This window comes from Arvicanthis niloticus, chromosome 21, assembly GCF_011762505.2.
Source record: "Arvicanthis niloticus isolate mArvNil1 chromosome 21, mArvNil1.pat.X, whole genome shotgun sequence".
NCBI lineage: Eukaryota > Metazoa > Chordata > Mammalia > Rodentia > Muridae > Arvicanthis > Arvicanthis niloticus.
Window position 1 is genome coordinate 25,506,364 of NC_047678.1, and position 24,316 is coordinate 25,530,679.

A 24,316-nucleotide genomic window follows, 5' to 3' on the forward strand; every position below is an offset into this window, starting at 1 on the left:
GAGGAGGGTGGTCACATCCAGGAGCCCATGTTCTGCCCTTGGATAATGGGACGTAATCCTTGGTCATCAATATCAGAATCAAAGGGAGCTTATCAGAAATCTGATATGTCAGGCCCTACCCCAGACCAACAGATTCAGAATCAACACTCACAGTATACTCTATGCATTCTGAAGTCTGAGAAGTGTCCCGTAAGTCACAGAATTTACAAGGCAGCCAGCTGGATGTGGATCTGAGAGCTCAGGGGGCTTTCCTGAAGACAACCTGACCTCTGGCAGAGAGAAGAGGGCTAACAACAGATCATCTGTAATCCTCATGCTGGCGGGCTAAAAATGCTCCTACCCATATACAAACCTAGGAGACACACTTCTGAAAAGCTTAGGACCACAGACAGTGGGACTAAACCTCAGAAAACTCAAAGAATGAACCAGAATCTTTAGCTAGAACAGGACAATGTGAGTTTGCATATGTATGCGCATATGTGTGTGTGTGAACTTGTGTACGTGTGCACACATGAACACAGATACTTGCTGCTTGCTGAGAGAAAAGAAAGTGTGGTGGTCAATTTTACTTGTCCCTTTGACAAGATTTAGAATCACTATGGAAACATGCTTTGTGTATCTATGAAAGTGTTTGCAGAAAGGTAGAGCAGACGAAGGAAGACCTACTCTGAAGGTGGGCAGCACCAGCCCATTTTCTGGGGTCCAACACAGAATGAAAGGAGAAGATCAGCTAGGCAATGACATCTGTCTCTCTCTCCTTCCTGAGTGCAGATGCAATGAATGTCCCCACCATAACAACTTCTCTGCCATTTTGGATGATAATTTCAAATCATGAGTCCCTCAAAAGTCACCCCAAAAGCAAAACCCCTCCTTAAGTTGCTTTTGTCAGGCATGTTCTGTCACAGCATCAAGAAAAGTAACCAATGCAGGAAGTCACCAGGGATGTGTGCTGGGAATTACAGGATCTCCGAGCAACCTTTCCTCGTCTGAGCTGGGCCAAAATAAAGGTGTTTTCTCTGGCTCCATGTTCTATGCGGTAACATATGAATAATGAAATCTCCTGAGGTTCTGCCCACCATGCAGTCTTGGAGTTATCAGTAGAATCTTAATACCCAAATTTGCAGAGGTTACAAACCAGCTTTGGCTTTCATTGTTGTTCGGCACCTCCATATGTCACAGTATGTTTACACCTCTGGTAATAATTATATCAGACACAAAAATGATTATCTTAAAGGGTTTAAAAAGAAAAGTAAGCAGGTGAAGTAGATTATCAGTCCCTAACACATAAAGTCTTATTTTTCTTTGCCATGTGATAACTTCAAAATAAACTCAGAGCTTGGTGTGGCTTCACATCCCTGTAATCTCAGCACTTGAGGGGCTGAGGTAGGATGCTCATGAGTTTAAGACCAGTCTGGGCCACATAGGAAGGAAGGAAGGAAGGAAGGAAGGAAGGAAGGAAGGAAGGAAGGAAGGAAGGAAGGAAGGAAGGAAGGAAGCAAGGAAGCAAGGAAGCAAGGAAGCAAGGAAGCAAAGAAGAAGGGAAGAAGGTCATTTAGGCTTCACAATTTTAAAAGTCATATCTGGTTCCCAAGCTCCAGTCTTAGCAAAGAAATCTCTTAGATCTCAAAGCAATCCAGAAATAAGCACTCCGATTTATCTCAATGATTGGGCAAGTAGTTTGCACACATTAACTATCACAGAATCTTTATAAACCCATCAGCTTCCTTTTCTAGATCTTTGGGAATGCTTGGATTTCAGTCTTGTATGGACAAAGCAGACAGATTTGGGGACAAGGACCTACTACCAGAAGCCTTCAATCATCACAGAACCTAGGGATGTCTACGGTCCTGAAGCAGGGCACTCAGTTTTCTTGAGGCATGGCTTCTTGAATGCTGTGGTGGCAACCAGACCTTTCTCTTGGATGAGCCCTGGTCTTGTTGCCAACCCCATGTCCTCTTAGCAAGTAGTTTCTCTATTTGCCAGTATCCATGAGGAGGAAATTTCACAGGTCTCTGAAACCAGTGACAGATACCACAGATGGGGTCACTAAAAATGGGGGTACCAGAAAGGTGAAACACAGGGTGGGACCAAACACTACTGGGGTACCAGAAAGGCAAAACACAGAGTGGGACTGAACACTACTGGGGTACCAGAAAGGCTGAACACAGGGAGGGATCAAGCACTTATCACCTATTCTTATGGTATCTGCTGACCAGTTCAATAAGCAGAAAATCCATGAGTACATAGAGAAGACTAGATCATCTGTGTGACCCAACTTTGGACTATCTGATCCCCTAAATAACTGAGTAAGATAGATGAGCATTGTCTTTCCCAGAGAAGGACAGAAAACAAGTGTTCCCAGGCCTCACTTGTCTAAAAGAAAGATTTGTTTGGGCTTCTGCTTGGCCAGGGTTTGGAAGCCTGTCGTGACTAAGCTAAGCTATAGAATTTATAGTACTGAGATTTTGGTTGTTCATCAGTCTCAAGGTTGGTTCTTTCTGTTCAAGAAAAGCATCTCAGATGCAGAAATATCTGGGTGAACATCTTAAAATGTTTCTACTCCATGGTGCCTTTATCAGAAAAACTATGAGGCTGGTGTTGATGTCAACTGCCGCAAATGACCCCCCACGTAGAGTACCTTAGTATCAGATCCTACCACCAAGACCAGAGAGATATTCTCAACAATGAATAAAAATAGAGACTTCAAACTCAGAAGACTTGAATGGGGCTTGGGGGGAATCCTGCAACTCTATTTATTCAGTATCAGATATCTGTGGTTCTTCTTCAGTTTGAACAAAGTTATTATCACAGTACACAATGATATGGATGAGAGACAGAAAATAAGAGGTTAAAAAATAAAAATAAGACAAAAGGAATTGATTGACTGGAGAGGTGACACACAAAAGACAGAAGTGAAAGTCAAGTATGTGTGCATCTGTCCTGTCAGTCAATCATCTTCAGTTATCCTGAAGACTGTGGCCACTTGATGTGAGGGCTGAATCAACTGGTCCGCTTACAGATGCGGGCTGTTTTGAATCCGGTTGTCATCAACTACTGGGTTACTTTCTAAAGCCCTCTCTAAAGTTAGCCAGGTCAGTCTGGGTGCTTTATTTTCTACCCCTTTCCTACACATTTAGTCTGATGAACCCAAAGAACCCAAAGCAAGGAAATACTCCACTTAAACAAGAGACAAGGGTGCTTACACGGAACACATCTGCACTCACGGACCCAACGTTCTGGGATCTCAGTCCTTGTATCCGTTTGTTATTTTCTTTATATTTGTCTTCAGCAATCTGTCTGTAAAGTTAATACACATGTATAAAAATCAGTAAAAATGACTTACACCATATCTATAGTATAAATAAGCACAATGCCTGTTTTAACAGGCAGAGTAGTTAGCAGGAAGCCAGACCATTAGGTCTGTCCCTCATGGTACAGCCACACAAATGATTATCTCTCTTTTAAAATGTTCATGTGATTCTCTTCTAAAGAACATACAAGGAAGCTATGGCTCATAGTCAACTCTGGGAACCCCTGGGATATCAGGAGAAGACAGCACTTACCCCTGAGCATCCTGACTGTGAAGATGCTACTACCCCAATGTCTGAGACTCCTTCTACTTCATGATGAGCAAGCCCATAAGCAAGGACAATGGAACTCATGTCAAAGAATGTGTGGGCATTATGGTGGAGGGGAAGTGGGAAGAGGTCTACTGTCTAAGCAACTGTCAACTATTCGGTACCATACTGTTAGCCACCATAATGTATGACAGACAGACTTCCAGGACTTGTGATTCGTTTTCTCTAACATGCCCACCCCTTCCAGCAGCCACCGTTCTACTCTTCCACAAGCTTCATTTTTTACACCACATATTAATGAGATTATGCACAGTGTTGGCATTTCTCAATGACATTACTAAAATGCATGGCCTCTCTTGAATCCTAGATACAATGATCAAAATTCTAATCCAATTAATTTATAAAATCAAGGCCAAATAGGAACAATATTATTATATCATGTAAAATATTCATGCTATTCTTTTGCCTATAAATAGTTTTAATCTGAATAATATTTTTTAATATGCATGGGAAGTATTACATTTGCCTTTTTAATGCATTCCTTTCAGATTTAACTCTCCATTTATATTCAACCAATAGCAGGAATTATGCTACCTTAGAGATATTAGCATTACTTTGTTAGACACGGGTTTGGAGCTATGAGTTGATGTCATGACTTGAGCAATTCAAGTGCATATATACTTCCAGTTAGCCCCATAAACAGTGATTTAAAGGAACCAGCATGCTTTGATTCCCGAGAACAGACTGCACATACATTTTTCCCAACTGAAGAATCCATACCATCACCTGGTAGCCTGAAACTGACAGGAGCATTCACACCACACAAATCAGCAAACAAATAACTTGCCTCTAAACCCAAAGATGTTCATTAACTATTCTTCAACATCCCACTGCCTATGACTTCTCTGCTGTGATGAACTGTACCCCCAAACAGTGAGCCAAAATATACTCTTTATCCCCTAAGTTGCTGTTCTCAGAGTACTTTATCTCAGCAGTGGGAAAGTAAATAACACAGAGTAAACTATTGAAGCTGTCTGTTCAGGCTCTTGATGGGACGGGTCCAAGTACCAGCATGATAAGGTTTCATTTAGGGCCTGAACATACTGTCATTATCAGCAACCTCCCTATCTTTCAACCTCTGCCTTCCCTCGGGACTGAAAACCTGATATAATTAGTACCTGACACCTAATCTATTGCTCAGTGATCATATTTGGGGATTGGGGACAATTAATAAGTCAGTGATCATATGTGCTTTGGACTCATTTTGGCTTTTGCTTTCCTTGTGTGAACTCTTTGACACTACTTTTGGGTGCAGGGCATGGGGCACCCCAAGGCAGGGCAGCTTACTTCAGCCTCCTGGCTCTCTCATCAGTTGCCTGCAGCTTCCTCGGCCACATCCGGTCTCTGGGAGTCATTTTTCCCACGTCAGACAAGGCTTGCAGAGTCTGCAGGTGAATCTTTTTTGGCCTATAAGTAATAAACATTCCACACCATGCAACTCATACCAAGCAAGCTCAGAAAAAAATTAAACAAATATTTTACACAAGGATCATTGGTCTACGGGGAGAGCAGTATCTTGAGGCAGGCCAGGAAAAGCTACCGAACTCCACGTGGGTAATGAGCCAACCAGGACTGCAGACAATCGGCATTATTTTTTCAAATTGGATTTCTTCTTAAAAGCAAATTGTGTACTTTCCAAATTTCTGCTCATTTCATGGCCTATGGCTGATCTTTATAATGTGAGACAAATTGGGATCTTGTCCATCAGAGAGGAAAGAGGCCACCAGAATAACTCGTCTATGTGTAATAGGTCATGGTCTTTGGAAAAGCAGTGAATTCCACCTCCACCACCCACTCTCTCTGTAGCCAAGGGTGCTAGAAAGGGAACCCCAGTTTCCTTGTCTGTAAAGACTGGGCTACAGTGAGTGTCCCATGAGATAATTATGGGCACTGTCTAATGGTGGCATTATAACAACTGAATTATCCCAAATAGCTTATACCCTGGGCTTTCTCCAATAGATACTTTATGGTAGTATGGTCCAGTGGTTAACTGAGGGGATCAATAACACCTGGTGGGTTCAAAGTCTAACTCTCAAATCACACGCTCCATGTCCTTTGGAGGCTGTAAAATCTCGGTGTAAGTATAAAAGAGAAGAATACCACATCATACAGGTGTCCTTCATTTATTGAAGAGACTCCTTTTTGTTCAGTCAAAGAAGCTGCTCACGCTAAACAGGAATTGCAAGGCCGCTGGTGGCCACATTCCCAGTGACCTCTATTTCCATTCTTGGGTAGGGACAAGTATCTCAGAAGGCTCTTCACTCTCAACTTCTTCTTTAAAAACCACCATTAGAAACTGCTCTCAGCCACTCTCATGCTTCTAGAATATCATCCAGACCAGAGTGTCCCAGGAAGGGACAATTTATCAGGAATATGCTGTCCCTTATTTTATAAGACCTAATAGACTTCCCTGAAACATAGCCACAGATCTTGAAAATAAAGGGGACTGATTGAAATCAATATTTTACAGTGTGAAATACCTCCCAGACAATCAAATTCCAGCATGCCATTGATTTTAACTGTTCCACAACTGTGGTGCAACACGCCAGCTAAAATTAACTCATTATTTTAAAAACAGAATAGCCTCTACTGTCACATCTGTAGTTAATAAAAAATAACTTAAACTTTCTTGAAAGAATAGGTAGCAATTCGAGAAAATAAGTGTATTAGAAACATGTCTGTAGATTCACCCCAGGGATCTCTTTCAGGTGCCCATTTACTTAGGTCAAATGTGAGGCCAGAAATCAAATAGGACACAATGGAGAAACCACTGGGGTGCGTGTCAGGGGAGGGTGTCTGTAATGGGGTGTGCCAGGGGAAAATTTCTACACAGGAATATGTCAGAGGGCAGTACCTGGCGATTTGGCTGTGAAGGTCAGCCTGGGGGTCTTGCACACCACTGGGGAGGAAAAGCCATTGCCCTTGGGTCCTTATAAAATTAGGGTTCCATTAACAGAACTGTAGGTTTAATCTTTAAGAAGCAGGGTGCCTGCTATCTGCACCTCAACTGTCTGCATAGGTATGCACCCATGATCTGAAGCCACCTACCATTCTGTGCTTTTGCGAGTTAAAGAAAAAAAGTTTGAATGAGAAAAAAGAGAAGTCAGGCCCAGAAATCATTTTAATCATCTTGGTTCTTTTGGAGATGTATGTTTCTCTCTCTCTCTCTCTCTCTCTCTCTCTCCCTCTCTCTCCCTCTCTCTCCCTCTCTCTCCCTCTCCCTCTGCCCCCCTCTGTCTTTGTGAGAGGGGGTGTATACTATGTGAAGAAAGTAAATTTGGCTTTTCTTTTATTTCAAATGTCTTGGGAACCTACAACACTTTCCTTCAGCAGATAGAGACACTGTCAGTCAAACAAACACCATGTGACGCCATCTAGGTTTCTGGTAGAAGGCACATTTGCATAATCATTCCTAAATGCCTGAGATACTCATTTCTCTATACACCCACTTATTTTTTTATTCGCTTACAGGGTGACTGCGATGCCACCCTGAAGATCGGTGAGCTGTGTGGCGGTTTAGGTGGGGCAGGATTTCAGCCTGCTACCACCCGGAGCAAACGGTTTTGGCACGCCACATTACTGAAGCTTCTTAATTTCTTGGCAAGACGTATATGAAATCTAGGATGCTCTGCACAGTCATCTTAGCACTAATAGACTTTTAAAGACTGATGCACTTAGCATTTACATGAGATGGGCTTTTAAAAACCAGAGCAATTACTTACACGGCATTAGTTGTACGAGCAGCCTCCTTCTGACAAACTGAGTTCTTGTCTTCCAGTGTCATCTCTGGATATTTACACATCAGGCGCTGAAATAAAGGAAAACCATGTGGACCTTACACATCTCTCAACAATGAAAGGGCACAAAGGTACCACATGCCCGTTTCTGACTGGGGCCTTTGCTAACTGTAGCAGGGTACTTTAAGATAAAACTCACGGCAGCCGTTTTTCTCTCTATGAAGGGTTAAATAACATTCTGTGTGGCAGATTGTGTGGGGAGATCCCACAGACGTAGCTCCTTGCAGTTTCCCCTTCTCACTCCTTCTGATGCCCGCCACCAACAGGCCTTCCCGAAGGTCTTGGAGTACCCAACTCTCAGCCTTTCATAGACTCTGTCAACCTCCCCACGACAGGATGGGCACCAGGCAAATGAGGCACTTAGCTAAGGCACGACATTCAAGGTTGTGATACAGAGCTTGGCAAGCAGAAGAGGTACTTACTTAATACACACTGTCATTTGTAAAATCAAAAAATAATGCCCACACCTGTGAAGGATACAATCCCAAATGTTTACCGACAGGATCCAAGCCTGAACTCAGCAACTATAACTCACTTGCTTCTAGCTAATCTTGGCCTTGGTGGAGTGTGTCTTTAAGATTTTATATTTTACTATCAGGGTTTGCTGATATTAATTTTAAAATATTGCAGGACTAGAGAGGCACCTCAGCAGTTCAGAGCACTGGCTTACTTTTCAGTACTCACATGGTGATTCACGCAGGTTTGTAACTCCAGTTCTGGAGGCTCTGACATGTCTTCAAGTCTCCTTTTAAACTGTTTTCCTGGCTACCCGGCCCCCACCCCTGCCCCAGTGTTAAGATGGCATCTATGCCTCTGGCCACCAAAGCTCCTCCCCCTCCTTTGTTCTTATTTTCTTTTTAAAAGAATGCTCAGTCTCCTTTGTATTTGTTATCATTTTTATTTTTGGTACTTTTCCTTAGCTACTGAACTCTTACTCAAACTTCAGAACAGAAGACCACGCCTGCCCCTTTCTTTTCAGTCTCCCCAGGGTCAGCACTGTGCCTTTTGGCTGCCACACCTCACTGTTATCTTTTCTTCCTTGGATTCAGATCTTGGCCTCCTGGTGAAAAGCTGGCACCAGTTACAAGGTGGGTCACCTGGAAGTTCCTCTTAGTGCTATTCCTAACCCAGGGAACAAGCCCGAGGGGTTAGAATAGCAAAAGCCAGAGAGGCCATAAAAGATAAAAAGCCTAAGAGAGAACAGTTTACACCCAGGCAGGTCCTCTGTCTAATCAAGCTCTCTAATGTGGAGGAAAACAAAGAAATACCTAACCAATTAAAGATGCAAAGTCCTGTCACAAAGGAGGGAGTAATAACAGCCCCATGAAAATCCCAGATTTCCATATTATTTGAAGTACATTCTTGACCTAACAGGGATGGATTTCAAAGTGTTCAGGTAAGATCTGTCAACCTCAGAGCCACTGGGTAGATAATGGTTTTACGTAGAAAATTAGCGCCCTGACTCTCCTCCATGTCTGGTGGCATCAGGGAAGCAGGGTTTGTGTGACCTCCTTTGCAAACAGGTTTCCCTAGTGTTCCTCTTCTCTTCCTTAACCTGCTCTCCTCTCTGACTGACTCTTCCCTGCCTCTCAGCCCCACAGCATGGCCTAAGGTCACAGACTGTCAGGCCCTACACCATTCTCATTGCCAGTACCTGAAGCTGTTCTTCCATGTAAGGGCCTTTTAAAATTTCTGCAGCCGATGGTCTCAATGAAGGACTCTTGTTCAACATGCTGTAATGTTCAAAGACAAAATGGTTTTTCAAATGAACAAAAACCTAAGTTTCTCCAAACACAGTAGCGGAACTTCAAATGGTTTCTGCTTCACACTTGCTTCCATACCGTTCCATGATGGTGTTTAGCTCTTGTGGATATCTGTCAGGGAGTGAAGGTGTGTTGCCTTCAACGATATTCAAAACCACAGACAAGAAACTGGAGCCAGCAAATGCATGATCCATGCAGCACATCTCATATAAAATACATGCCAGTGACCTGCAGACAAAAATCAAAACATTTAAGTAAAGAACAAATGTCCCATTTAAAATTTGCCCATGAAAAGCCTCAGAGATATTACAGCATTAACCACAATGCATCAACATCTATTTGAGTTTGTTTACAGACTACATATTTACAAAAAAAAAAAAAAAAAAAAAAAAAAGCCAACCAACCAAAAAACCCTGTCCAAAAGAAAAACAGACAGACAAATAGACAGGGACACACACCACGTGCATGCATGCTCACATGCACACAGGCACACAGCACACAAATCCAATACCTATAAAAGGATGAAGCACAGAGAGAAATATGAATATTATATTTTCCAAGGGAAAAATAAACAGTCCAATAGCAAGATATCTGTGCAGGGTAAAGAGTCCAAAATCTGATTAATGTAATGGGGTATTTTTAAATGAGCTTTTATGAAAGAAAAACAAAATGAGGTTACATGTTACCTTCCTAAGGTAGCTTTTAAAAGTTATGCATACAAAACGAATTTTTAATTTACTAGCCGGACCTGCCCTCTGCTGTGTATTGTGTCTGCTGAAAGAGAGGCTGGCATTATTTATTAGTTTCTGAATAGAATCCATTTGCAAGTAGAGTGGGAGAGAAACTACTTGTAACTCACATTAAAATGTATAATTCTCCTTGGGGATCATGAAACAGGAGATCAAACCAGAGAGCAGCCCAATGTTGAGGTGCATTAACCATGCCAAGTGGTACCCTTTGAGCTGCCAGGAACATGTGCTTAATGTTCTCACATTATACAGAAAATGAAAGAGTCTTCCTTGTGCTCACAGTATTTAAAAAAAAAAAAAAAAAGGCTTTTTTTTTTTTTAATCTTATGGGTATTGTGAATTATGCAACAGCCAGATTTCCCTTTTCATAGTGGTTGTCTGAAAGATGAAGATCATGAGTTTATGATGGGCTGTTCATAAGCTATATGTTCTGTAACTTTTAACACAATGCTTAGAAAGGGGAGGATATATAAAAATAAACACAAACAGAATTTAGTCTGTAGTTTCTTATAGAAGTACATGCATGTAAGAGAATTCTGAATATGTACACTGAAAATGTCTCTGTTTCAATAAGCACTTGATAACACTAATGCTTTTTGGCTGGTCACAAAGCACTTTCATCTCTGTCACAGCACAACAGGAACTCAAACTTCCCAGTGACACTGAGCCAATATTGAATTTCTTTTTCAACTCATAGACAAACTGGCTGGGAGGAGCTAAGTGACCTGATCAAGGTCACACAGTAGCAAACAGGAGAACTGACTCTTCAATGAAAGCATTTTTCTTCTAAATGCTCGATATTATTAGAAAAAAAGACAATGTTAGGAGCACTTACACAGGACTGACAGAGCCCCAAGGTCAATGTGAAGCTCAAATGTTGGGTCCATCTATAAGAATACCAAATGGTATCTCGTATAGGAATTTTAATATGCTGAGATTTTAGCATCTAAGAAGATAAATTTCTTCACATAAATAATGACATTTTAAGAAAAATAAAAACAGAGTGTTTCTTGCCAGCAGGAAAGCACTAAACGAGTTCTAGAACAAGCAACACTAGACTGACAAATAGCATCAAACAGAGTTCTCTGTGGATATGTATAAATGAATGTTCTTACTACACAACAATACTGATAGTATCTTGTTGGGTCTAAACATTGTGTGCAATCAAGTTTAGGTCAAGAATAAGACAAAAGACAGAAGAGAACCAGACATGTGACATGTTTTCAGTTCCTCATGCTAGTGAAAAGAAGTTATAATGATATTTTTACTAGACAGTAATAAGGATGCATATTGTATTTTCTTGAGTTATCATTGAAGGATAACATAGAAGTAAAAGAAACGAGGAGAAAGAAAATCAAACTACAAAATTTTAAGCTAAAAGGAAAGAAAGAGATAATAATAAAAATGAAAGAAATGAGACATAGAGGGCATAAACATAAGATAAAATACAAACATAGTTACACTAAATTTAACAGTAAAATGTAGGAGGAATGAGTCAGCATGTTCTGACTGGTGGCCCACACGTGCGAGTGCGCAATAGTTGTTTCCACATTTACTAACCCTGAAATCTGCCTGATGCCTGGAGACAAATGATGACAGAACAACCAATCAGATGGTGCCAACTACATGGAGCTAGCAGTTATGGACCAATGGGGCATGGGTGGAGGGTATAAAGGCACTCTGCAATTCTGCAATAAATGAATTTGCTTCTGCTTCTCACCTGGCTCCTGTAGTCTATGTCCTTGATTCTGAGCCTTCTTACCCTCTATCCCAAAGGACAGTCTTGGGGGGGGCAGAAGGCTAGGACAACAGTAAATAGTTCAATTTTAAAAAGCTTATCAGACTGGATTTAATAAAAAAAAAAAAAACAAGCTAACAACAACATCAAAAAACCCACTGCTCTCCAAATAACCTTGAGAATCTAGCTGCACATGAGAAAGTTCACAGAGTGATTGAATGCAGAGCCAGGGAGACAGCTTAGCCGGGGAAGGCCTTGCTGCCAAGCCTGGCGGCAGGAGTCTAACTGTAGTGACCATGGTAGAGGAGAAGCAGCTCCTGGAGGTGACCTCTGAGCTCACATGCCCATCATGACACACCAACTCTCCACAAATAAATACAAATTCAAAAGACAAAGGTAGGTCATGCAGACACTTACTAGTAGATATACTCAAATAGATGAACACAGGCTTTGAGGGAAGAACAACTACTAAGTTTAAGATGACGTATTACTAAAGAAATAAAGCTATCAGGAGCATATGATAACTTTAAATGTATATGTATCAAGTGTATGTATGTAAAAGACATTAGAGTTAAAGGTAAGAATAAATGCTCAGTCATGTGGTTCAGAACTGTCTCAATAGCTAACAGAATACAAAGACATCAAAGTCAGTAAGGAGGGAGAAAATAAACACAATTATCAAACGGACAAATTGCCATAATGACAAAATTCATATTACTTTCAAGAACTAATGAACTATTTATCAGAACTAACAATACACGGGGTCATAGGCAGGTTTCAATGAGTTCAAGAATCAAAACCTTGAGAGTGTATGCTCTGGCTACAGGGCAAGAGTTAGACATTAAAACAGAAAAAGAAGGACAGGAGAAGGGGGAAGAAATCTCCAACTATTTAAGAATTAAGAAATATACACCTAAAAAGTCTTAAACAGTAAAGCTTATTGAATGAAGCTAATGAAATCAAAAGTACTAGATATGTAAAAAAAAAAAAAATAGAGGTTTAAGTCTATGATCAAGCTTGATAATTTAAAAAAAAAAAAAATCAAAACAGGGGCCGGATGCTAGGGTTGAAGAAGTAGGAGACAGAATCAATGAAACAAAGTTTCTTTGAAAAGCTCGAAATACCCAAGATACAACTCACAGACTACATGAAGCTCATGAAGAAGGAAGACCAAAGTGTGGGTGCTTCGGTCCTTCTTAGGAGGAGTAAAAAAAATACTCATGGGAGCAAATATGGAGACAAGGTGTGGGTCAGAAACTGAAGGAGGAGCCGTCCAGTTTGGTGACTGCACATGGGTATCTATCCCACGTGCAGTCACCAAAGGTAGATGCTGATGTGGATGTCAGGAAGTACATGCTGACAGGAGCCTGATATAGCTGTCTCCTTAGAGGTCTGCCAGAGCCTGACATGTACAGAGGCAGATACTCAAAGCCAATCATTGAACTGATCATGGGGTTCCCAATGGAGGAGTTAGAGAGAAGACTGAAGGAGCTGAAAGGGTTTGCAGCCCCATGTGGAGAGCAACAAGACTAACCAACCAGAGCTCCCAGGGTCTAAACCACCAGCCTGGGAGCACATAGGGAGGGACCCATGTCTCCAGCTGTATATGTAGGGGAGGATGGCCTTGTCGGACATAGGTGGGAGAGGAGGTCCTTGGTCCTATGAAGGCTGCATGCCCCAGTGTGGGGGAATTCGAGGGTGGGGAGGTGGGAGTGGGTGGGTGGGGGCACATCCTCATAGAAACAGGAGTAGGGGGTTTCTGGGTGGGGGAGAAATGGGGAAAGGGGAAAATGTTATGAGGAAACTTAGTGCTTTGTATGCAAAAGGGAAAGAAAATCACATGAAGTAAAATTTTAAAGATCAACAGCAGGTAACAAAAAGACAATAATTTGCTAAATACACCTAAATAGACTTGTGAAACATGTCAACTTTTTATAAGACAGGACTTCTCTGTGTAGTCCTGGATGTCTTGAAACTTACTTTATAGATCAGGATGGCCTTGAACTCACAGAGAGTCACCAGCCTCTGCTTCCCAAGGGGTGAAATTAAAGGAATGTGCCACCACTGCTGGGGGCCAAATTGTCTTCTAAACATTTATGTTTGTAAGCATAAAGCAATGCTGCCCTGGATCTTAGCTTCTCTCTACAGTGGACACCAGCTATGCTGAGGCTCATAAGTGCCCAGAGTGCAAATTTGAATATTCAACCCTAAATGTTTTACCTATGTCAACCACACACCAAGACTCGGGGACTGTCACAGAAGGGAGGCAGGAGGTGAGAGCTTGAGCACTGGGAAGGGAGCTGCAAAACGCTGTCGTCTGGACACGGCCTGGCCATTGCCCACACAGATTCACTAAAGCTATAGTTACATGCAATGCATCAAGACTACACCACCAATCAGCATTCCAACACGCAGCCCTGATTAGATACCACAGGTTACCAAAAGGGGCACCATTGGCATGGTGTGGGGTACCTGAGAAAAGTCAGAGAGGAAAGTTGGAGGCAGATGTGAGCAAGATACATGCATGCTTGCACACACACACACACACACACCCCATAAATAGAATGTTATGATATATTTAAAAGGTTCATATTAACAAGAAATTTTATTTTAGGCATATGGTATTGATCTAGTGTTTAAATAGTCAATCAATGAAACTTGCCTCATTATAGGAAAAAAAGAAAACCTGTAACATCACCTTAACAGATTGGGAAGAAGCATTTTATTCACAGTGGTCAAATGCATCTGTAGCTTTATAAAGAAGAAAACATGGCACAATGGGAACAGGAGGAAATTTCCTTAGTTCTGTTTTTAGAGTTTTAAAATATATAGTAAAAATACACTTATTGGTAAAATACTGAAATTTTACAATTTCCTACTGAGATTGGGATCAAGATAAGAATCAGTATGCTGTATCTGTACTACAGGAAATGAGTGTGTTACCTAGGACAATAAGGCTAGAAAAAATACCTTAAAAGTCATCTAGGAAGATTAACTCATTGTGTCAAAATGACTGAGTACATAAAAAGCCCAAAGACTCTATAAGCCTTTGGAAATAAGTGGACTTAGCAAGCCTGCTAGATACAAAGGCCATTCTTGTCACTAACTCTGCAACAAGAGCATCTTAAAATAAAATTAATTGTGCCACTTACACCAACATCACAAAATATCACATATCTATAAACAAATCTCGTAAGAGGTGTGCCAGATCCTCCAGTGTTGGCCACAATATAGTGATGTGGGAAGTTAATGAAGAACAGGATCGGCAGAGGGGAGGCAGATTCATTCACCCTGGAAGATTCAGTTAAGAGGAAGATGTTGTTTTCTCCTAAAATGATTTACAGACCTCCTGCATTGGTGGTTGGAATCTTTCTTGGTTTTTCTTCTTATGCAGGAAGTGACAAGATGACTCTAACTTTAAATGAAGGGCTACAAAACCAGTTTGGTTTAACAATGTGTTCCTTCTAAGAATGTGGTACTGACAGAGATGAAAGAAAGATTCTGATGGGACAGAAAAGAACTGTTCTCAAATACAGACATGTAAATTCTATTGCTTGATTAAGGCAAAGGTAAACTACACTTCATATGAGTGGAGAGAGAGAGGGGGGGGGATATGAGAGAGAGAGGATATGAGAGAGAGAGAGAGAGAACTTCAACAGATACTAAATGATCAAAACTCATGAGATGTTCAACATTATTAGACATCAGAGAAATGCAAATAAGCACTCCAGGGTAGTAATTCTGCATGCTCCTAGAATGGCTAAAAACAGACAAAAACAAATCAGTACGTGTTACATTACAAATAAAAGGTTTTAAGAAAGAAAGAAAAAAAAAAAAGACAGGTCGAAAGAAAAAAAAAAAAGACAGGTCGAAAGAACAAGGCCAAACACATCCCACCTCAATCGGAAGGGCCAGGTGGGAACAACATTCTCTCATCTTGGTCAACGTTCTATTGCTGTGAAGAGACACTGTTACTCTTGTAAAGGAAAATATTTAATTGGCCCTGACTTACACCTCAGCGGTTTAGTCCACTGTCATGGTGGGCAGCATGGCGGAGCGCAGGCAGACATGGTGCTGAAGAGAAGTTCTACATCCGGAACCACAGGCAGCAGGCAGAGAGAGACACTGGACCTGGCTTGAGCATTGAAACTCCAAAGCCAGTGCCCCAGTGACACATTTCCTCCAGCAAATGGGCATGGAGTAAGTAGATGCCAGTGAAGCAATGAGACAATGTGATTGGAGTCAAAGATGTCTTAATCGCCCAGTCATGTATTTTAAAATCTATCACCTAGGTACATTGTTTATTCTGCATGTATCTATGCTTTTATTTTCTCCAACCTCTAACCAAATATTGTTATGTGAAAATTATTATATCATCTCTTAACTTCTATCCTTTTGAAGAGAGAAAGCACCAGTATTGGGAAGCAGAACTAGAAACACACACACACACAAACATACAGACAGAGAGAGAGAGAGAGAGAGAGAGAGAGAGAGACAGAGACAGAGACAGAGACAGAGACACAGAGAGAGACAGAGAGAGACAGAGACAGAGTCTTTCATTCCTTTCTTTACCCCAAATACCTCCAACTTTGAAGAGTTAAACAAATCTGTCCTCAAGGGATCACACTGTACAAAATGAAGAAGAAGGTGGAATCAGGTACATGTGAGACATATTCCACCCTATATCCCCCAAGTTGCCATCTGTCCAAGTTGCTAGACTTATGGGAGGGTTTCTGAAGCATGGCCTGCTAATGAATTGCAAATGAAATGACAACTGCCTGTCTCTGTGTAGCTACATTTACCTCTTTAAAGATCTGCCAGACCTTTAAGCAGAAACCTGCCCCAGCAGTGCTGGAAAATCGTTGTTATCTGTTAGGTAATATTTTCATTTGATGTGATTGAGAGGCATTCTGATGTTTTCAGTAAACACACACACACACACACACACACACACACACACACAACTCCAGGAGATCAATGGCTGCTGAAGGGAAGAAACAATCCAACAATTAACCTGCTCATAGGTTAACCAATCCCAAATAAGAGCAACAAATGGCCTCAGTGGGTTTTACACACACACACACACTAATAATTATGAACTTGAGAGCAGGGCTACAAGGAAGGAGTTGGAGGGGGTGCAGGAAGGATGGAAATGACGTAATACAGTGCTCATGGATAAAATTCTCAAAAAGAAAATTAAAACTTAGAAAGTATACATAATGGCCACAGTTAAATGTATAAAGAAATACGAAGTTAATACAAGCGCAGTGGATCTGCCTTTGGTGCATACTAACCTAAACATCTTTTTACTTAGAACTGAATATTAGCATAAATTGCCCAAGTACAAAGAAACTTAAAAAGATAAAACAGGTGACACTGGCTACTTGAAGAGCTTAAGACATATATTATACCGTGGGAGTTTACCACAGCCTAGAGAGCACTACAACTCCTGGCAAAGCTTCTTACCCATTGCCCATACAGAGAGGTATGTTCAAGGCCGATCCTGAGCACCGGGGAGGGAATGCAGCTACTGGATTGTCAGAGTTTCCACTTAAAGGAGGAAAGCTAGGTAGTAAAAGCAAAAACCTCATTCCCCTTATTTTCAGCAGTTAAGTGAGAACTTGGAACCTTGAACTTCAAATTACAAGTGGATGAAGACAAACTGTAGAGCTAATACCCCGAGGAGTCTGTCATCTATGTGAGGAGAGACCAAGGGAAGAATGTGATGGAGTTAGCATAGGACCTGAAAAAGCACAGGCCCAGATGTGCCAGATGTGCATCTGAGAGTCCAACAGTCTATTTAAGAGCAGCAGCGGGGCTGGGGGAAAGCACAGTCAGTAAAACTTCTGCTTCATCAACACGAGGACCCAGTCAGGTTCAATTCTTCCAGGACCTACATCTAAACAACAAAAACAAAACCAACAACCAAAAAACAAACTGCAAATGTGGTGAAAAGCCTGCCTGAAATACCAGTGCTGAGGAATGGAGACATGCTGGTCCCCAGGGCTGGTGTAGCCTACTCTAAAAATATAAGGCAGATGACACATAGAGGGATGGCAGCCAGAGAGAGACAGAAACAGAGAGAGAAAGAGACAGAGACAGAGAAAGATAGAGGGGGATAAATATCAGAGAGAGAGAGAGAGAGAGAGAGAGAGAGAGAGAGAGAGAGAGAGAGAGAGAGGAGGGAGAGCAGTGGGGAGAGAGACTGACTGACTAGCAGCTGAAACCAGCAGGAGCTTTCTCAAGCCCAAGGCAGGATGTTTATAAGAATGAGGATAAAGCCTGAAGTAGCTGAGTGGGGAGTAGCTCAGAACAACCCAATGAAAGTCCCTTTATTGAGGAAATGCTCCATATGTCTGCAAATGAGAGCCACATGGGGGTACTGAGCACTTGAAACTGGTGATCAAGAAAAAGAAATATATAGATATAGATATAGATATAGATATATAGATATATTCATTCATATACATAAATAATTATAGAAAAATGGGGTTTAGGTGAATTTTCTTCTTTTTGTAAAAGCCCCAAATACTCTCTTCCATAATTTCTAGAGTTTGAAGATGATCTGACTCTTTTAGATCCCCATGGTACTACCATGTCCTCTACAGGAATTTGACCAATGAAAGATCAAGGCCAATAGCCAGGGAAAAATGGAAACAAGATAGTGGAATGACTTAAGAAAGAGTGTCTAGAAGAGAAAGAAACTATTTTTCATCTTCAGATATTCTTGAGGCCAGACCTAAGCATTCAATATAAACTAGAAGGTCCAGGAAGGACGGTGCCAGCGCTCACCTATGACAGAGAAGATGCTGGTAGCAAATAGTAAGTCATCTGTCCATTCCAGACAGCTATCCACTCCACTGCTGCCTTAAGGATTTGGCAACAGCCCCACTGCTAATGTGACTCAAACTGCTTCACACGGAGATCATGGCTATGACTCCAGCTGCCTTGCTCGTTTTATGTGGTCTCCCAGGGCTTGTTAAGATAGAATAAACATCACAAGTAGAAGACTGTGCCAGGTTAAAGAAAAGTCTACCTCTCTTTCACCTGTCCCAACCTCCCCCAACTCCAGCACGATTGCTACAGCCCAGTCTGGTATCCTTACAAGATGGATCCTCTGGGAGGGTGACTGTTCTCTCCATGTGCTCCTTTTCCCTTCACGTATGGGTGGGCACGTCCTTCCCTGGTGATACTAGATTTACCATGGGACTTGCTTCAGCCAATGTAACATGGGCAGTTCTAAAGACTGGGAGTGAAATCTTTCCCACAGTGAGGTGCTCTGCATAGCCTTGGATTGTTCCCTGGCATTAGGTAATACCCATTTGCACTGGGCACAGTCTACAGCCCTGAAACTGGTGGAGAACCTTGGAGCAGAGAGTACTTTAACCTGAAGCCCCCTCTGACTGAAAATAGTCTGGGAAGGAATGTGTAGTTTCCTGGTGAAGAAAAGAGAAGCAGAGACATAAGCTAAATCAGTAGGGGCTCCTGTGCCAGCAACTGACATCCCCTGGCCTTCTGAGTTGCTGCTGAAGAAAATGCTGGTACAAAAGGCCCGTTTCACTTGCCCTTAACCAGAGCAGTTTCTGTATATGTTAAACATCAGGCTGTTGGGTTTGGAATGCCTTATAGGGAAACGGGCATAGGTAAATTATTGTTCTCCAATGAGGATACATCCTTTGGCCAGGCAGAGCAGATAGGTCCTGGTCCCTCTGTTTTAGAACACCTGTAGCTAAGCTTGCCTTCTGAGACCACTAAAGCCTGAATCCATTATTAAGCATATAACTGTGATTCCCACCACTGTTCTCCCCATTTAAAACACCCAACAGACACACGGCCCCAAAACAGAGAGCAGCCGAGTTGACTCTCACAAAGGAAATAAAATCGATGTTAAGGTACTGCTTCATTTCCACTTAACTACAGCACCATCACTCCAAAAAGATGTCCTTTTTCTTCTGAAAAGTATGTGCCACCTATTTGTATTTTAGATCAGTTTGAAGAACTGGTTGAGGAACATAAGTCATATTTATATTACTCCTGTGAAGAAAACATTTTTTTTAGCAAACACTTATACACACCAGTTGTATTCAAAGCATTGTCCTTGGTGGCCCTTATTATTGTAACTTTCCAAATATGTGTTTATCAGCTTTTAGAAGCAAGTCAACCTTTGAGAGCAACTTCCTGTACTTGAATGTTATAAATAATCAAATCTAGGTAGGTCTAATAGATTACAGAAGGAAGGTGAGTTGCATATGGGCAAGTGTTAACAGATGAAAATGTAATCAGTATTAGACTAATTTTTTAAGCATCATAAATATGGCATGTTCCACTATTAACACTCAAGCAAAGCATTGATAAATTATTCATATGTACTCCCAGTTTCCACAAAACATTCCTCAGGACATAGATGCCACCCACTCCAAGGTACAGACGGGTTCTCAGCCTCACGAAATCTAATTTTCCTGAGTGTCTCCCTAAGATCACTTGGCATACTTCTCTATCTGTCACTGTAATTAATAGTTCTCCCATTTCCCTTCCACTTTAGGTTTGGCAGCCGAAATTTCATTACCAGATAAGCCTGTTTTGATTTAGATACAAGCAAAGTAATTACTAAATTCATAATAAGGTGGTTATTTGGGGTCAAGATGATGATACATTCTCAGCTCATACTTGCTGAGTAGTTTATAATCACAGTAGGGAGCTGGTCTAAAGCTGGGATAGATTCTGTATGTATCAGGTACTTTTGAAGCTGCAAACCACCACAGGAATACTGCTTGATACTCTTATGATTTCTCATGTAATATAAGGAGCAATTTGTAAACAAGTGGCCGGGGCACAGAAGGAGTGAAGAAGTGGCTCTGTTTCCCCTGGGGTTCCACTGCCTCCATGACCTAGGAGGCATCCTTCTGAGCTGGCAAATGAGTGTGGATGCGCTATAAAGGAGTTAGGTATATGGCCAGACAGCATTCCTGAAACTTACACAATAGCTTCCTGAACTGATATGTCCTTAATCAAATAGCACACTGCAATAACTCTAGATAACATAATCATAAGTCATAGAAACATTATATATTTGAATCTATTTTATAATCCATAATGTGTTTTAAATTAAGTGTGAAGAAAGGTAGGTAGGTAGGTAGGTAGGTAGGTAGGTAATAGCTGCCATTGGAAAGCCCAGGACTGATACAGTTGAGCTGGAGAAGGATCACCAGTGGAGCAAGGTTCTTTACAAGGAGCAAGAGGCAAGGATTACTGCTTTTATATCTAGGTTATTGCATAGTGCTGAGAGGAAAGTAAGTGTTCAATTAAACAATGTAGAGACAGTTGCTCCTGGTGGCATGCCTTTGTCCCCTTCTGCTTTTTAGTTGAGTTTTCTTTTTTCCTTTGGTGTGCACATGGGAAAGGATAAGAGAAAGTGATAGATGAACTGGATTGGACCTCTAGGATGAGAGACCCTGGCGAGAGCAAGAGTCAGCAGAGAATCTCAAAACAATCACAGAACTGAAATGAAGGGATGGGCTTTCTGTGGAAGGTGGGAGATAAATCAAATCTTGACAACTTCTCTGCCATGGGAGGTTCTAACGTCAACAAAAAATTACAACTCTTAAAAGGACCCTAGGCCAATGGCTCTGTGGTAGCTGTTTCCCCTGACCACACAAAAGGTCATTTTCTACCTCCTCATCTTTAAAAAACAAATGTGGACATGCTTTTACATTGCTTGTCTTTGAAGGCTCAGAACTACTTAACATTGATTTGCATATAATAATTATTTACTTAATTAACAAGCTCTCAACTAGATTGTCCTTCAACTTTTGAATGCTGAAAATTATGTAAGGTCCTTTCAAAGTGCACCAGCATTCCCTGGCTAAGGCCTGCTGCTCACAGCAGGACAGACTGAGGCATCTTCCCACCCAGCTTCTGCCTGGATACGAGAGCACCATAGAAGTGAAAAAAATCACAGATGTCTCCATCACTGAAAACCCAGAGAATGGTAAATGTAGGTTACCCCTAAATTCACTATCTTTAGTAAAAGTCTTTTAAAATGCAGAAAAGCAGCATATTCCCCACAGAGCCGGGAGTTAACCTTAATATAAAATAAAGCACGGTCTTTAGGATTACAGATGCTTTATTTAATAGGCTAGCCAGAGCACATCAAAATTTAATGTCTTGGCTACATTAAGAACTTTCCCCTGTGGTTTGGGAACGACAGAATCTAAACCAGCCAACTCATCATCTATGAACAGAGAGAATCTCTGAAATGCATTTCACAGGGCGTAACAAGCTGCATGTGCTCCTGCCCCTCGGGCTGCAGAACAACTCAAATGCCAAAAGGGACAAAGTGAGTGGATAGAGTAAATGGACGAACTTCACACCAGTGTGGACAGATCTCTCAGGCTGCAGAGAAGGAAGTCACTGGGGCCAGCACTGTCTACTCACCAGATGTCAGACTTGGCATCATAGCCTTGGTGCTTCAGGGCCTCAGGACTCATATAATGGGGAGTCCCGGTTAGAGTTGTAGCCAGCTCACACGAACCCATTAGCAGACGAGAGACTCCAAAATCCCCTGGGAATTGTGGTAAATTGGCGTAAATATTTGAAGCAGCAAAAACATCTCTGAAAATTAACAACTAAAACTGATTTAACTTCATCATTTATTATGCAGTGCCTCGTGCCATTTTAAAGGGAAAGGCAAGGGATGGTTTAAATTATATAACGGTGGTCAATAGCTTTAAACATATGTGCTTTAGAGGAGAAAGAAGACGTGATGAGGAAAGTGAATCATCTAGCCGCAGAGTCTTTATTTCTGGGATTATAGAAACCCAGAATAATCCGTTATTAGGCTACTGAAGTCTGGTGATCACCAGCAGAGGCTTTGGAAGGTCTATATGTGAAGACATGAAAATTCCCCTGTAGAGAGCAGAGTTTGATCTCCTTTTATAACAAAGAGAACTTTTCTAAAAATTTAAACTGTTCATGAATATACATACAGAAATTTGAATCGACTGGCTTCTCTAATTTGTCACATACCTGTATTCTCTTCTTTCCCAGGAATATCCTATGTGAAGCTGAGACAACTCAGTAACTATTTGAGCTCAAGTATAGTTCTAAAGAACTAAATATTAATGAGGCCATACTAGCACCATTTAAATTATGTATGGCCTCTATTTATTGATAAAGTAAGTGAGAAGAGCTGGAGAGATGGCTTGGTAGCTAAGAGCACTCACTGGCTGCTCTCCCAGAAGACCCAGGTTCAATCCACAGCACCCACAATTCATAACTAAACTTAACACCAGTTCCAGGGGATCCCATGATCCCTTCTGGCCTCCATGGGTACTGCGTGCATGTGGTACACAAACATACATGCAAGCCTAAGGCCCATACACATAAAAATCATAAAAACTTTTAAATAGATGAGGAACCTTCAGCTTACAAAGAGCCTGGTAAAGCCTAGGATTTTATAGCATACCTGTTAAATCAACCAGTAAATAGCAAGTGTTTTATATTTCAATTTATATCAGATAACCACAAACAAAATAACCAGGATTTGTTGGTCTCATCTAGGTAAGAACAAATATTTGCAAAGGCTAAAGAAGCCAGAGCTGGATAACTTCCAAAGAAGCCAGGGCTGGATAATGTCCATGCTAGTAGCTTGGACCACATACTTCTGCTTGCTGGAGCAGCACTTGCTTGGAGCTTCAGAGCAGACATTTAAAACATCTTACCGATTTTGAGTAGATTATTTTTCAGAAATATATTCTTTGATTTCAAGTCTCGATGAAGTATCCTCCTGGAAAAGGCAAAAAACAAACAAACAAAAAGATGATAAAATATCACGAAAAAATAGAAAACTAAACCCAATTAAAAGTCAAGGGTATAGTTATATATGAAAGGATATGTACATGTGTATACATGTGTGTATGTGCACGTGTGTGTGTGTGTGTGTGTGTGTGTCTTTTTACATATCCAGCTTACACTTCTTTAAGCAGTGGACATTTCTCCGTTCTCTAAGGAAAGAAGAGTTCATAAAGGGAAGTTTTAGAGAGAAAGGAACATTCACTCAGTTTTGCTTTTTAAATCTGCTTCAAAAAGTCAGATTGTGTGGAGTGTTTTGTTTGGCTGGTTTTGCTCTATGTCTGTTGGAATAAGGTGAGAGAAGATCTTATAACTCAAGTTGGTCCAGAACTCTCTGTGTAGCCCAGGCTGTATAGATTTTTTGGTAGTGTGGTTTACATAGCAGTACGTCCAGTAACAACACCCTCAGTTGATGGGCAAGTTATCACAAAACGTTATACTATGTTAGTACCAAACTGTTTACACTTTGTAAAGGCAACACTATTGATAATGCTAATCAGTAAATACTTATTGACTCTTGCTCTATGACAGCAGTATGGGAAATGTCCACTAAGACTTCTATTTCTGAATTTGAGAGAACCAGACAACATGAAAATGTTTTCCTATAGGGGACCCCAAAATGCTGAACAAGGTTCACAAATAGGCTCTCATGAGCTGAGCTCATGATGTAGCAAATCCCCTGGGTAAGTGTTCTAGGAAAATAATTTGAAAATCAGAGTAGACAATAGGTGCTGACTCCTCAATGCCTTTGGGAACGAGATGGACTCAAAAATAGATTTGG

At 41.2% G+C, this 24,316-nt stretch overlaps 1 protein-coding gene across 7 annotated transcripts in view; it reads right to left on the reverse strand.

Moving 5' to 3' along the window:
• Positions 1 to 24,316, reverse strand: part of Nek11 (NIMA related kinase 11) — a 221,282-nt gene that overhangs the window by 126,760 nt on the left and 70,206 nt on the right. For 6 of the 7 annotated variants that reach the window (XM_076917994.1, XM_076917995.1, XM_076918000.1 and 3 more), the window contains 7 exons: positions 23,406 to 23,470; positions 22,120 to 22,246; positions 9,277 to 9,426; positions 9,090 to 9,168; positions 7,361 to 7,446; positions 4,926 to 5,045; positions 3,204 to 3,297 (listed from right to left, as the gene is read on the reverse strand). In XM_076917994.1, the coding sequence (XP_076774109.1) occupies positions 3,204 to 3,297; positions 4,926 to 5,045; positions 7,361 to 7,446; positions 9,090 to 9,168; positions 9,277 to 9,426; positions 22,120 to 22,246; positions 23,406 to 23,470 (721 nt within the window). The remainder of the gene's footprint in view (positions 1 to 3,203; positions 3,298 to 4,925; positions 5,046 to 7,360; positions 7,447 to 9,089; positions 9,169 to 9,276; positions 9,427 to 22,119; positions 22,247 to 23,405; positions 23,471 to 24,316) is intronic. The other variant, XM_076917996.1, reaches the window with a different exon arrangement.